The 15,703-nt window shown below is 42.0% G+C and overlaps 1 protein-coding gene across 2 annotated transcripts in view; it reads left to right on the top strand.

The window, feature by feature from the left end:
- The first annotated feature begins 857 nt into the window (after nt 1-857).
- LOC118225103 (rho guanine nucleotide exchange factor 4-like) overlaps nt 858-15,703 on the top strand; it is a 92,310-nt gene continuing 77,464 nt past the window's right edge. The window contains exons 1-2 of one of the 2 annotated variants that reach the window (XM_035413137.1): nt 858-1,478; nt 5,584-5,613. In XM_035413137.1, the coding sequence (XP_035269028.1) occupies nt 1,278-1,478; nt 5,584-5,613 (231 nt within the window). In that variant the 5' untranslated portion in view covers nt 858-1,277. Of the gene's footprint in view, nt 1,479-5,583; nt 5,614-10,864; nt 11,014-15,703 lie in introns of those variants that run through there. The other variant, XM_035413140.1, reaches the window with a different exon arrangement.

Below are 15,703 nucleotides of genomic sequence, written 5' to 3'. Positions count from 1 at the left end.
CAGTTTAGACCCAAGAGACCAGGTGAGCTGAGATAACTCTATAATCACCTAAATTTGGGACCAAGGTGAAGACATGTCCATTATGTTATGAGATCTGGGATGGGATCTTCAGGTAAGCTGCATTTGAGAGATTTCTGTATGGATTGGACTACTCTCCCCTTTTCCCACATCCTTTGACACATGTCTGTGTGTGTGTGCGTGTGCCTGTGCATGTGCATGTGTGTGAGCATGAATGTGCATGCGTGTAGGGAAAGGTGTTGTGAATATTGTCAGTGAGGCCTTGGATACAGAAATGTGCAGTTATCTAGGAGCAAAGAAGTGCGGTGGGAGGAAGTGGAACAATAGCAGTTTGTGCTCACAGCTGCACGGATCTCTGGGAGGGAGATGGAGATTGGGAAAGCACAGAGCACAGTGAGCTGGTTGTGTTCTCTGCTCCCTAAGCACCTGCAAGTGAGTCCGCTGCACAAAACTGCTCCCTGCACAACAACACACGGTGGTTTTCAATTCAGGTTATACACCAACATCTTGGCAACTACAATTCGCAGTCAATTCGTGAAACTGAAAGACACAATTGTGCAGTGACTATTAAATGTTTTAAGTGTTGAACATCTGCCAGAAAGATATGGGGCAGCCTATATCAGTGTCCTCATCCACACTTTATAGGTAACCTGCCATTTATGTGGATGAATTGACAGGTGTTGCAATAGCACAAACTGCTGTAAATTTATTTGAACGAAGTAGGCTGTACTGTGCTTTCCTAAAAGTCACAAATGCACGCCCACTTGCTGTCTCGTGTCCTGCGTCTCGCCAGCGCACTGCCTGCAGCTAAAGTTCATCTCAACAGCGCCGCTTTCACTTTGCTCTGTCCAAGTCGGAGAGGAATGACTGCCTACTTTTTGCCACGATGAGGTTCGAAGCGCAAGCAGTGGTAGTAGGCTGTTCTGCCAGGATCATGGTTATCTTGTCCGCTTTATATGTTACTATAAGACAACGGTATCTTTCTTTGACAGTTTTAAATAAAAGTTGCAGTCCAAACTTTTAAAGTACCCGATAAAGTAAACGACGTGGAAGCTGTAACTAGGCAACCACTTATTTTGTTTTTATCGAAACTTTTTTTAATCCAACGTTCCAAAGCGGGATAGACCCGCAGACTCTTTGAAAAGCCAACAAACAAGACTTCTGAAAATCTGACGGCGCCCGCAGTTTAAAGACAGAGGTGGACAGTGCTTGTTGCCTATTATAATTATGTAGTTTGTGCAACAAACGTGGCTTGGGAGATGGACAATAACAGCGTTTACAGCAAGTCGGCTGAGGACAGCTGCGACTCCACTGCGGGCGGTGAGCAGAATAATAATAATACAACAGGTGGTCTGGACGAAGTGCAGATGTACTTAACCTGCCTACCAGAGCGGTACATGCAGGCAAAGTTCACCTTGTCAGCTTACATCCTTTGCTGGACAGTGCTTAAATTATGCCAGGTAAGAGAAAGCCTACTTAAATCCGACACATAGCCTGGCGCTCAGTCATATTACATTTAAATGTTTCTTTTTTTGTTTGTTTGTTTTTTAAATTGGTAAAATTTATTAGATTTTCGCTGGATAACAAGAGAGAGAGATACATCACATTTTGAACACATTCAGTCGGTATAATATGCATACTAACTCTAACTGAAGAAACTACTAAACCTTTTAGACTCTACAGTGTGGAGTCGGTTATATAATATGCAATATTGCTGGTATGAAAACGTTTGAACTTTATGTTTAGGCCTAATTGTATGTAATAATCGCCTGGCAGTGTCAGGCTTACGTATCTGACTGGCCACCATGCACTCTCTTTCTGAAGTGCCCTGTATTCACATGCACACAAAAAGTTGCTATGGAAACTCGCTTTGATTTATTTTGCTGGCCTCATGCTTTTCAGTTATTTTTGCGAGGGGCCATGGCCAAAATGCATATGAGCATCGCTTTCAACACACCTCTTATTAGGCGTTACATAATAACGCATAATGTGTAGGCTATATGAATAGGATACACGTTGAATGTTTATGGTTGATGTTATTAGCACCGGACGAATTGAACTTGATGTAAAGCTGAAATTGAACTGATTGTGTACCACCATTAGCACCTCTAGCTTTTTAAAGTTAACTCTTAATTTTTTTTTATTTTTTTATTTTTTTTTTAATATACGTAGCTACTAAAGCAACCTGCATTTCTGCACATAAATTGTTTTAGGCCAACAATTATGTGTTATACACATTTTTAAACTAAAACAAACTGTGTTCAAGGCAAATGAAGGAATATCAAACAGTCTGTCCCCGGGTGCACCCTGTTTGTTATACCTGGCTGTACACAGTAATGTGAACAAGATACAAATTCTGCCTAAACGTCTGATATGTGGAAACACCACCAAGCTTGTTTTAAGATTTGCAACTGCTCAGTAAAACAAACTTAAAATGGGCTGAACTGATGTCAGTTTTCAAACACAGCAGCCAAGCTAATTTACTTGTTTGAATTTATATGGGAACCCAACACTTGTATTTACCAAGTCAGCTTAACGCTGCTAAAAGCCCCTGTTCCCAATGAGAGTCATCTGGCCAATTTTTCACAAGCGTGTGTGTGTGTATAAACACCGCACATTATTTTTTATGTGTAGCGTAAATGTGTCCTAATAGCAAATATCTGGACACACACCTTCATATGAGAGTGAATAATGCAGTATGGTCAGTCATATTACATCCTATCCCTCAGGATCCTATGCTTTAATGTTTTGCCTGTGCTCAGAGGAAATCTGCAAAGTTCATCAGTCCTTGACTCCCACTTGCCCCTACACCTGTCTATCCACCCCATCTCCCCACACTCCAAACAGGGTGCACATGCTGCTAAACGCCGGCTTTAGCAGTTTAGTGGATTTCAGTTTGAGAAAGGGGCTACTCTCTCACCATGGTCCCACTTTTTCTGTTATGGTCTATGCACATGGGTCCTACTGTATCTGAGTTACATGGGCAGACCACTTAAGTAAACTGCCCAGAATTGTGGTGCTTTGAATAGCTCCTCTGGAAAGGCCCGTTTCCACTGGAATGGCGCGCTGTTTGCTCTGGGGACACTGTTAGGCTGTGGACATCCATTGAAGTGGTGTTGTGGCATGGTCAGGAATGCCTGCCCAACCCTGGGTTTTCATTCGCAAAGGGTGGCTGCTCGAATGGCCACTGAGCTGAGAGAGACTGACTAAAACAGCACAGAGCGAGATTCACGTCAACAAAAAGGGTCTTCAGGCCAGCCCAAACGACATGCAAGTTCAGGGCAGGTTAAAGCTCTTCGTTTGCAGCCGTTCAATCCAACAAGCTGCAGTTGATGTGACGGAGGTTACGCATGATGTCATTAAAATTTCCCATCACATCTCTTGGAGTTAAAGCATGTACAAGCCACAGTTCTCTCTGATGTTCTGGGTACTGTACTTTGTGTAGCTGATGCGTTAATATGACTGAAGCCCATTTCCTCCCCCGATCATCTCGCAGGCAGCGTGTGGCATCATTTTCTGCTTATGCAGTCAAATAGGCAGTCTAATCTAAGAGATAACACAGATTAGCAGCAATTTATCTGTTCATCTGACTATAGATCATCTGAAGATCATGGACTGGTATGTCTCCTTCGGTAGGTTTTGAGTACCTCTTTCTGTATTTCCCTTCAGTTTTATTTGGAAGATCTCTGTGGTTTTACTGTCAGTGGTATGTGATTTTAAAGTGAAAAGGTTAAGTCTGCAATGGCATACATTACATTACGTTACATTACAGGCATTTAGCAGACACTTTTATCCAGAGCGACTTACACAAGTTTTACATTGTGTTATGCCCCCCAAAACCTACATTAAGAATATGGATGAGCAGTTCCCTGTGCAGGCGCTATGTTGCACAGACAGATTAATCTATATAGAGAGAGAGTGCAGGAGGGCAGCATCAGAATTCACGGAGGTGTGTCCCTTCAACTCCCTCCATGTGGCACGGCAACAAAAAGGCAAGCAAAGTCATGTTGGGGGAGTCTCCCCTGGGCTCAGCAGCTCATGAAGTAACTGCCATTACCAGCCCTTTGACCCCACTCATCTTTACCTGCCTACACATTCCCCGTTAATTGGCTTCTGTTCCAAGTATTTATTTATGTCACAGAAACCTACTTAAGCTTGTCATGATCCCATTACGTTTCATTGGTTCAGGGGTATGCATTGCTCAATGCACTGTGCTGAAAATGTGGCGCCAGTTTCAGAATGAGTATAGTGTAAGGGACTGGATGTGACGGTTGGGGTAAATCAGCATTCTTTTGGGTACCTGACAGCGCTATAGTTTTTTTTTTTTTTTTTTTGTATTTGTTAGCACAAAGTAAATGATAAAAACAAAAGTATATAAAAACAAACATAGCAGGAATTGTGCAGGAGAGGTAAGAAACCCCAAAGGGCTTATAGTAAAAACCTCCCCTCTAGGATTTACATTTTATCCTAATACTATGGAGTATTTAATGCACTCTTCATAGAACTGTGGTCAGATGGGCGGAGGGTCCTGGTCGCAGGGGGGCACACCCTTGCTGATGGAGGAATGTTTTTACGTGGGCGGTGTCTCCGCCAAGCTGCCGGGGTTAACGCAGCCCCCCGTCAGCCTGCCTGGCCCCGACCACTCTCCTGGCGTGGCGCGTCACCCCATATGACCAGCTGGCAGGGGTCAGAGGTCATGGTGTCACTGCCCTCATTGGCTTTGTCGTTCAGAAAAGCTGCTGCCCCACGCAGGCTGGCTCCTCTGGGGGGAAACAGCAGGAACATAAACCCAGGCAGATCAAACACACACACGTGCTGTTTACGAGCCGCAGAGAACGCTGCTACCTTATGTGAAACTCCCTTTATTGTTTTGCTTGTGACTTTTAGGACTAACGAGACTCCAGCCATCCAGTTTATGTGTACAGGAGCTCTTAATGGGGCTTTGAACTTCCAACACTTTTATTTATTTGTTTTTATCTCAATGCAGTTTGATAAAATACAAGTAGAAACAATGTTGTTTTGCAAGTCTTGCACGCCCACCCATTGCAGATATCCACGGTGCAATATTATACTTTTATCTGAAGTAAAAAGATCATTGGATTACCAATGAAAGAGTCATTTTTTCTTGTTGAGGCAGGTATTTAGCCAGATCTATTGGGTCAGAATTGAATGTTAGTCAAATATTAGGTTAGTACTGCACTGATTAAGTTACATAGTGCTCTGACAACACCCAGATCAATACCTAACTGAATTCTGCCTCATATTGGTAGATACTGCCATTTACAGCCACTTATATGAACAGAGTGCTGCCTGTGTGCCATTTTCCCACTTTATCAGAAGCTTTGCTATAATAAGTCCTGATACCTACTGTGATGCCACGGCCGTTTGGGGACCACTAACGAAAGTCACGGTGCTGCTTTAAATTAATTTGAAGACAGGCATCTACATATATGGCTGCCGAGAGCTGGAGAACATGCAGCTCTGGTTCACTGTTTTACAAACTTGAGGTAACTGATGCAGCAAAGACAGGCCTCATCAGAGTTTTCTTCTTTCCTGTTTTTCCAGAGGCTGAGATGCTCTCCTGTCCTGCAACAGGTAGGCCATATTTTCTCCTCTGAGAACAAAAAAACCCTGTCTGTTTTTATTTTACACTATAGTCAACATGCCGAACATTCTCTTCAAAGTTTCATTTGTTAAAAGTAAATCCAATACTTATTTTTGACATTCAGTGCTAATTTTACTTTTGTAGCTCGTATTTCTTTGCTTAACATTTTATAGAAGTGTGCTCTATTGTAAAATGTTTTCTGAAATATAGATCATGAGGACACTCCTCTCGAATAGCAAGTCTTAACATATCAAAGAACAGATCTTCAAGTGCTCTCAGATTCATTCAGTTCACTGGGGCAGCTGGCCTTGAAAGGCAACCCCAGCATTTCATCACCTGACAATCAACCCAATCCTCCTTTATACTGTATATCAAAAAAGAGATCTTTCATGGTGGGGCAGAGTGCTTTAATTGCCTTTTTAGTAATTGTGTCAAATGGTCCTTAGAGGTTAAGGAAAGGGGCAGGCATGCTACTGAAAAGAATGAGGGGCCCTCTTTAAAGACAGACTATGCAGGATTTTTTACTTGAAAATATTATGAAATAACCATGCTAAGGCATATCTATGATGCACTGGCAATCCAAATTCCTGCACCTTTTACCTGTATTTGATATTATAAAATGTGATTAGTTTGGGACATTTATGGGCGTGGCATTCTTTTCTGTGTGGGGATGTGTGGGCGTGGCTACAGAGCTTGTGGTGTGGACAGTGTTGCCATATTGGGCGGATTTTCGCCCAATTGGGCTCCTTTTGATTACGTTGGGCGGGGAAAAATAGCGTTGGGCAGGTAGATGAAATTTGAGCTACTTTCGTCAAAATGAGGTGGGTTTTTGAAAATGTTGTGAAAACAATATTACCAAACAAGTAGCACAGAAAATACCTGTACCGGTTCTCTGATGCAGTTTCCTGGCGGTATAATTAGCGGTATTAGCAGAATGCATAACATGCAATTCCTCACAACCACACCCGCCAAACCCCCGCAATAGCATCCAACAGCACCCCGACCCCCCCCACCCGTCAACCGCATCCATAAAGTCTGCGGCCTCATCCGAAGCAACCCGCAAAATAACTACATACCGAAGGATGTTAGAACAAGTACAGAACACAGGTCAGATACGGCAGCTACAATTCACATAAAGTACCAGTTATCCATAGCCATGAACATATACATATTATGTTGTATTTGAGAAAACAAAGAGGCCAATATTTGAATCTTTAGTGACAGTCTTGACAGCGCTGCTGGATCTGTTGATGGCAGGTTCAAGCCTGTTCCATTCTTCCTCCTAATTCTCTGTATTGAGCTGTGGTTGCATAACTTTTAGCATTCTTCATTACATTTACACAACATGAACCAGTCAGTAAGGTCAGAGATTGTTTTCTGGCTGAATTGTGCTATAGGTTCTACTGATTGGTAGGATTTCAGTGGGTTCCGGTGGGTTTGTTTTATTAGTTTTCAACAAGTTCAAACATTAAAACTGCTCTTTTAAAATTCAAAAGACATGCACAAAACACAACAGGGCAGGGCTTAACTAAAATAACTTTAAACTCAAAAGTGCAGTTATAAATGAAAGAAAAGGAACCACAAAAGGAAAGCGAAAAACAATCACATAACCAACTGAAACTCAAAATTGCATTCACAAAGACCAGTTAAAAGAAAACAACAATCTTTAAAAAGCAGTGGGTTTGACTGTCCCTGGGATTAAGGAGCATGCTTTTGGTCCCCTCCCCAGCTTTTCCATAACTGAGTTCATTTGGAGCCTTTTGAATAGGATGTACATCATTTAATTTCAATATGCAAACAGTTCATTGAGAATTTTTCTATGCAAGCAGATAACACTGTTCATACTTAGCTTCTCAGAGCTGAATCAATTATGGAATTTCTGACCTAGGCATGGGGGTCACCACCAGAAAACCGATCTGGTGCATTATGCAAAAGAGACTAAATGTTTTATAAAGGTTTTAGATTCCAGTGTTCAGCATCCTTTGTTATAAAATGCATAGAAGAAAATGTGACATAAATAAGATAATTTATTAAAATGGAAGTGTCTCCTGGTGTGTTGTCAAGATCTTGTTTATATTGCTGACTTCTGTCAGTCCCTGTGTAGGCCCTTCCAGTTCTAATTGTGCCTTTTAACAATTTTGAAAAACTTTTAAAATGTAGACTTTCTAAGATTCTAAATCATGCTGTCTTTTTGGTTTATTTGTCCAGCAGCTATTTGTACAGACAGAGTTAATCTGTCTGTAGCCTCACGAGCCAGTCTCTTTTTTCACTTCGTTCAGCAGAGCCTGGCCGATGCCTTGACATTCTATCCCGGGATAGTTGTATTTTCCCAACCAATCAGAATATTTTGGCCAGGCATGGTCTGAAACATGCACCGGAAAACATTACCGGAGACAAACTTCCACAGACCCGCATCAATACGCCCTATTTGGGGAAAATGATTGTATTGATTGTAACGGGCAAACAATCAAAACCATTGCTTCTTCTGGCCATTTTTCTGGGTATTTATTCGATAGCAGACTGCATACCGTAGGCCACGCTTGAAAAATTAAACTTTTGCCAAATCCTGTAGGCAAGCAAGCGAGTATCTCTGTTTGATAACAGCGAATCCAAACATACGCGCTGAAGGTCCTTCAATGAAGTCACGCCATGTATTTGGCAAGTCTATATAATCTATAACAGAATTAAAATCTTCTTCGAATTTGTCCATAATTCTGTTTTAGCAGGTCCATTCCCTCACTTATAAAAAAGGACCGTGAATCTTCAGTGTCGTAAGGAGGAGAGATGATGCATGTGTGTGTTGTGATTGTATGCTTGCAAATGTGTGTACGTGTGTGTTGTGTATGCATGGGCGGAGGGTTGTGTTGTGTTTGTGTATTTGCATATGTGCATGCATTGTTGTGTAATTACGTCCTCTGTGGGGGCAGAAGATTGAGGTTTCAGATCTGGCATACACTGGGCTCTGAAAAGCATCACCATGGGCACACACTCTCTCTTTTCCCTGGGGGACTGACAGCACAAGGACATACTAATTGATTCACTTCCTGGAACGAATCGCATGTGCAAGTTGAAAGGACTGAAGTGTGAACGCCTCGTTTGTTTGCTGAGGAATTGGTGCAGAGTGGACTGTGGAGGAAAACATGATGGCTGATCAAAGGAGATGAAAAGAGGAAATTGAGCCATTCTCTGGCTCATCACTGCCCCTGTACCCATCAGGCTTTGCAATTCAACCGTTTTTCAGAAGCATTATGCAGCCTTTTAATATTAAGGTTTTTGGTTTCAAGTGCTGTCAACACGCGATTAGTGGCCGAGTTCCCAAAGCACCCAGATTTATCCACCCGTTGATGTGCTGTAAAGACAATACTGATCTCTGTTTTCTGGTACTCTATTTACTGGCTTAGACATAGGCCAGTCGTACTGGTTTCATGCTTGCATACAGATTGCTAGCTTCGTTACAATGAGTCACTTAACTCCAACTGAGGGCAGCTGTAGAATTGTTTAATACTAACATGCGGTTCCCTCACTGAATACCGAAGAAAGGGTACGTTGACAAAAATAAAATTAAGTGCTTACGCGAATCAGAGGCCTGGAGTACACCTTGTTTCACGACTTGAAGCATAATTGGAGAAGTTATTTGAACTGGCTGCCTTTGTTTTCTTTTACTTAGCGGAGCGTTCTTACAGCAGGGCAAGGGTGCAGTCTGCCGCAGTCTCCCTGACCCTGTGCTGAACTCCAAAGCCCAGCTCCGCCCTCAGATCTGTCATTGAGCAGCTCGTGGTTTTTTTTGAGTAGATAGAGACGTTCTGCCAACATAAACCTCAGTCCAATCTGGGAAAACTTTTAAAAAAGTTTTCAGGGTAAACAATGAGGAGCCTGTGTAATTTATACTGCAGTGACTCTGACGACAGCCGTTTGCTGCAAAGGGTTAAATTCAGTGGCGTTTTGCTCAAAATGTCGAGAAACCACATAGAAGCAGAAATAAAAAGACGTAGTCAAACAGTATCAATGGCTATATCTTCGTTTGCAGTAATGATTTTGTGCATGGCTAGCTTTGAAGAGTACCAGATTATGGTTCAGATTTTTGTGTTTTTACAGAGTTTTTAGAAGAGGTCAAATGGCAAAACACATTAACTACTCAGCCAGACAGCTACCATTGTAATACTTTGGCAAAGTTAAACATAGGTTGAAACTGGCTACTGTTACTGCACAGTTTGTGCAGTTTAAATCACAGTTGCCACAGTGACTTTTCTGACACAGCACATTGCCTGACACTTATTAAACTTTCCTGAGTGGTGGAAACATATTCTGATTGCAAATATAAGTCACATGCCAGTGCTTGAGTAGCAGCCAGCCATGAGACACCCCTTACTGTGGGAATGTTTGCATTGGGATTTGTTGGATGAAATCAAAGGTACAAGTCATATGGTAGCTTGTCCAAGTGCTTTTTTCTCTGTTGCAGAATGCCACTGTTGACATCTCCTAACCAAGCAACACAGAGTAGCGTTTTTCTAACTGAGTGAAGGGAGCTAGCCGGGTACTGAGATTCAGTCTACTCTGCATGTAAGATGGTTTACCCAGACGTTGAATTAAATCCGGCCTAAATTCAGTAAAAATGTATATTCAGGTGGTTTTCTCAGATGATTTAATTTGTTAGAGTTATATTAGTCAGATTGCAAGATTCAATCAGTTCACCCACGATGGCTGTATGAATCCATTTGCACTTTATTTCATTCTTCCAAAGGGACTAACTAAAAAATAAAGTGCTTATTTGATAGAAATGCTTTTTTTTATTTTTCTCTGAATTGGTAAAACATTTGAATGCTCTGGATGAACATGCCATTTTTCTTGGCTAAATCTGTGAAAGTATATCTTCTGTGCTCCCAAGAAAATATTATGAAAGCAGATACTCCTTGTGTTTCTTCACAGACGGCCATGGTTTTTTTTTTTTATCTGACCTTTTTCCAACGGGTCTGTTTTCAGTTGCCTGTTTTAACCTCAGCTGAAGCATTGACTGTAGCAGTGGTCTTAACACGATCCATACCTGTCTGATCGGTCAGTCGTCTGGTCACAGTCACTCATTACTCTGGGGGCAGTGCAGACCCTGATTGGTCCTCCTCCTTCACATGAATTCTGCAGTCTTGCTGGGACACTTAATATCCGGACAGAGTAACTCCTCCTTATCTCATTTTTTTTTCTCCAATGTTCCCTGGAGACGGGCTGCTTCTCTGCCTGTGCAGACTGTACTGTCGTCTGTTTGTGTCTGCTTGGGAAGCTCTTGAGTGATGTGTGGATTTAGGAGTCCAATGAGACGGTGTGCGGCAGTGCAGTAGCGTTGCGCGGTCCCTGGCCCTCTGTCTGGCAGTCTGGTCTGAGCCTGAGCCATGTCGCAGGTGAGTGCAGAGAGGTAAAATGCTTCACCTATGGAAACGGTGTCTATACCACCAGATCAGTAGACAGACAGATTGACGCTCAGTAATACTTTCTCTGGTGTCCCAATGAATCATGTCCGGATGAAGTGCTGTAAATGCCTCATTGCCTGCAGTGCTTAGTAAAACAGAGGCAGTCTTTGGCTGTCAGTCAGCTGTTGAGTGCAAGCTTTTTTTTGCAGAGAGTTTCTCACACGAAGGACTTTTTTGTCAGCAGTGACATCTCCGTTGGCATTTTGCTAATGCTTAAATTATTTCTGTTTCTTTCTGGTTGTGGGACTTGGTGACACTGTGGCATGCATAAATACTGTAAATGAAAGGACAAAAGAGTAAAGAAAACCAGAAAAGGACAGATGCTAATGACGGCATGCTGGGCTCTGAGTTTGCACATTTTTTCAGGCCATGATCAGGAAGCATATTTACTGTACAAAAAACATGCTTGTTATATGGGGTGAGAAGGGAATGTTTAGAGCACTATGTAAATCATAATAATATGTGATATGTGTCCATCTGTTTTGCTGTCTGTCTGAATAGCAGATTTATATGCTGGTGAAAGTTGAGAAGTTTATAAAATGAATGTATCTGAAAAAAAGAAAATGCTGGCAGTCCTTAAAACTATGTAAACATTGCAGTTGTAAGCCATGTTGTTTTTCTTCTGTCTTGGTGGACCATCTCTTGATATGCACTTCCATGCTGTAAGAGGGGTAGGCAGTAATGAATATCTTCTGACACCCATATTGAGAATTTATGTGTGCGTACATGCATTTGTGTGTTTGTGTGTGTGTGTGTGTGTGTCTGGAAACGGACTTGCGTGCGCATATTCATGTATATTTCTGTGTGTGTTTTTTTTTCAGTGTGTACATGTACATGTGAGTGTGGTGCATGTGTCATGAGCCCTTTTTATTACCTGTCTTAATTTATTTATTATTTATTACCTGTCTTCAGAAAGTTATTATAGCCTTTCCATGCTAATGATCTGTAATTTAAGGACTAATAAAGTTATCCAAGTTTCACTAGCAGAGAACACATTTTACTACCGGTGACCTTTCACTGAACTGCTAACTGGTCAGTGTTGAAAATGTATAAATTCTTTTAAAAAAGTCTTTGCCTGCCATAATGCAGGAACAACAATGAAAATGTTAGTGAAACCTTGAATGTGCAGACTAAAACTTGGCAGAAATCCATCATAGTTCGGGCCACCAGTTTGTCTCCTTTTGTTTTTTCGCATGGTACATCAGTCCTTCGCCAGCTAGAGGTTGTGATAACCTCTTTGTCGAGTCCCTTCTCAAAGTTATCCCATTTTCACAACCTCAGTATTCTAAGTTGATAAAGTAATTGCCACTATTAAGCACAGCCAATGATTGACAGTGATGTTTACAAGAGACACATTCAGTTTGATTACTTCCTACCGTGGGCATGCTACAGTATTTTTAAATGTTGTACAGGGGCACGATACATTTTGTTAGAAGCAGTGGGAAGTGCCCGCAATAAAATGAGAGCAGTTTTTAAAAAAAGTTAAATACAAAAATGTATTCATGATTTAACTAAGTAAATATGGTCTTCAGTCAAGACCTGAAGTAGAATCAGATGTCTTATTGCTGGGCTGAAACAAAAACTTGCGCCCACACCAGCCATTTTTGGATAAGAATGAGAATGACAAAAAGCATAATAATGCTTTATATGGATGCATTTTTCTGTTTATAGCACTGATACAAAATCCTGGTCTTGGAGAGCCACGGAGTCTGCTGGTTTTTGTTTTTCCTTAAGATCAGTGATCAACTCAGACTCAAGAAACCAGGTGACCTGAGTTAACTGTGTAATCAACTGCTTTAATTGATAAATTGCTGTGCTACTCATGTGCTGAGTTGCAACGAAAGCTAGCAGACCCTGCAGCTCTCCAGGACCAGGAGTGAGGACCACTGGCTCTAAGGCATGCTTTTTATGGCGTTCTAACTTCCATCCATGTTCTCTGTCCTCCCTGACTCTCCCCATATCAGATCAACTACCTAATTGTATATAAATGTCTCAATTAGATACTCAATTGTACGATTCGTCACTTAACTGTGCTGTTGGAGTGCCTCTGTGGACCGCTTGAAGATAACTAGTGAAATACAAGTTTAAATCCCTGCCAGTCACATGGTGGAGACAAAGTGGTGGCCCTAATCATACTATCATTCCAGTGTAGTCTCACAGCAGGCTGTTCAGATAAACATTCGGCTATGTTTGTATAGTATGGGTCATGGAAGAGTATGATAAATGAGGTTCATTTGGGATGGCTGTTTTTTAGCTGGCAGATGATATTCTTCTGTGATAACTGCTTATTCCACATTGTTACATATTTTACATTCCATAATGGTGCATACCACACACATTTTGGGGGCGAGTCCTTTGTTTACTTGGCAAGGCTATTGATTGAGTCCAATCCCAGTTAGACAGTGAGGAATTGGCATGTGACATGACAGAAATTGCAGCACACTTTGTGACACTTTGTGTGCACGAAAGGGGAAAATGTCAAGTGCAGAAGGGTGGCAACATTGATGGAATGTGATTTTATTTTTTATAACCTAGCCAAAAAAAATCCCTTTGGCATGGAGGGCATGCAAAAGTTCCTTATGAGGCTGAGAAGAGGGCAAATTGAAAGCACACATATTTCTGCTTGGCTCACAAGCTTCTTATTCAGAAGTTGTCTCCAGAACTTCAGCATTCTTCAGATGAGGGATGAATGTACACATCTGCTTCTGTCACCATGTTAAACTGGGTCTAGGGTCACATTTACATGCAGGTCAGAGATCAGATCAGTGTCCTGGGCGAAATGCAAAGTAGAGAAGAAATGAGAGACCTAGCCTTAAGGTGACTGTAAAGGTAAATCCATGAATAGTACATTGTATGGGATTACTATGGTATGTATGTATGGCAAGCATCAGCAATAGTAAGAGAAATCAATTGCATTGCAATATCAACTTATATCAGTCTAAACATTTCCATAAGTTCCTATGTGTGGATTAAATGGGTGGAGTTAAATGTATTACTTGGCTCTGACCTGTGGGTCCAGGTCCTTCATGATGTCATTAAGGCCACCTGACATAACGGCCAATAAATGTTTTAGCCTCATTGCAAATCAGCCTCTTTGAGTCTGAGTGAAACGTTCTTTTTCCATAGAGACTCGTTGTCTGCATTATCAATATAGATAGAATATTCTGCTCTCTTCACAGGTTCATTTGTGTGAGTTAGTAGATAGTGAACAGATTCTATAAAGTTCCAGACTCGTAAAATGAAGTTCAGGTACTTTCTTGATAATTTCTTGTAAAATTGCACAAAAAAGTTTGTTACAAACTTGCATTGTTTCTTTTTTCGTATATCGATGCTTACAGCAATATATCGGAATAAACCCAGGTGATTGGAACAAAATACTGGGAGGACTTTTACTTTCTGAACCTGTATTTTCCACCCCTGCTACATAACTGAGTTGAAACAGGAGTTAACCTGTCATAAAAGAACATTCCAGAAAGCACGGTAAAGTCATGATCAGGGAAAGCGTTGCCACTTGGCGTGCTGCTTTGGAAGCGCGGCGGCCAGAGATGTGAGCCTGCCGCGCTCCCCGACCCCACCGACATGCCGCTGCTGGACCCGGGGTGGGGCGTGAGCTTGCTGCCCTGTCACCGGGTGCCTCGAGGGCAGCCGTGCCATTGGCTTAGCTGCGGATTCGTCCGCGTGAGCAAAAGAGAGAGAGAGATGAGGCTGGCTTCTGGCACGCAGCTCTGTCTTCCCAGCCCGAAGGGGTTGTAAAGGTATATGAGCCACTGTGGAAAAGTTTTGGCCCCTCTTGCTCAGTTCTGGGACATTGCACTTCTGTGTTTATCGGTAGCAGGACAGCTGTTGCAGCGCATAGTCACTCCTCGTTTAAAACGAGCTGAAGCAACCGAGTAATGGAATGTGGGCAGGGTCTTAAAATAACAAACAGGCGTGTTATTAGAGGGGCTTCCGGCATCTCCCATTGGCCAGGGAGTGTGGCAGGCCTGCTGCTGCTGTTTCCAGTGAACAGTGCTTCCTCCCTCTGCTTCCTGTACTACAAATTTCCAAACCGAATCTCTTTCATCTGGAGCCAGCTCATTGGCTCAGAGGTCAGAGCAGACAGTGACTACACTGCCCCAGAAAGGCCCACAGGCTGGCCATGCTGATGGGTTGTCCATTTTGTCTTCATTTTACTGTCATTTAGCATGCATTCAGTTCTGAGTTTGTACTATTTTCATACTGTAGGTGGAAACAAAATACTGACATGTTAAAGTACTGTAGTATGGAGTTATTCTTCTTCTGCCATCAGCATACGAACATCCTCACTCTCAGTCTCTGTCTTTCTCTCTTTTGCTTGCTGTCTCTTATCCATCTAATATGTCCTTCTGTCTCAAAGGTCTATCTTTTTTGGCAACAGGGTAGTATAATGGTTAGGGAACTCGATGTTGTAGGATCATTTCAAAGGTGGGGCACTGCTGTTGCTCTTCTGAACAAGACAATTGTGCCTGAATTGCTTCAGTATATTTCCAGCTGAATAAATGGATTGTATATGGAATATTGGGCCTCATTCAAAAACTGTTCTTAAATTCTTCTTACTTTTGTTCTTAATAAAAGGTTCCTATGAAAAACCAGCGTGGGATTC

This window comes from Anguilla anguilla, chromosome 4 (assembly GCF_013347855.1).
Source record: "Anguilla anguilla isolate fAngAng1 chromosome 4, fAngAng1.pri, whole genome shotgun sequence".
Lineage (NCBI taxonomy): Eukaryota > Metazoa > Chordata > Actinopteri > Anguilliformes > Anguillidae > Anguilla > Anguilla anguilla.
Note: the sequence above shows the minus strand (reverse complement) of the source record. Positions and strands in the feature narration are given on the sequence as shown.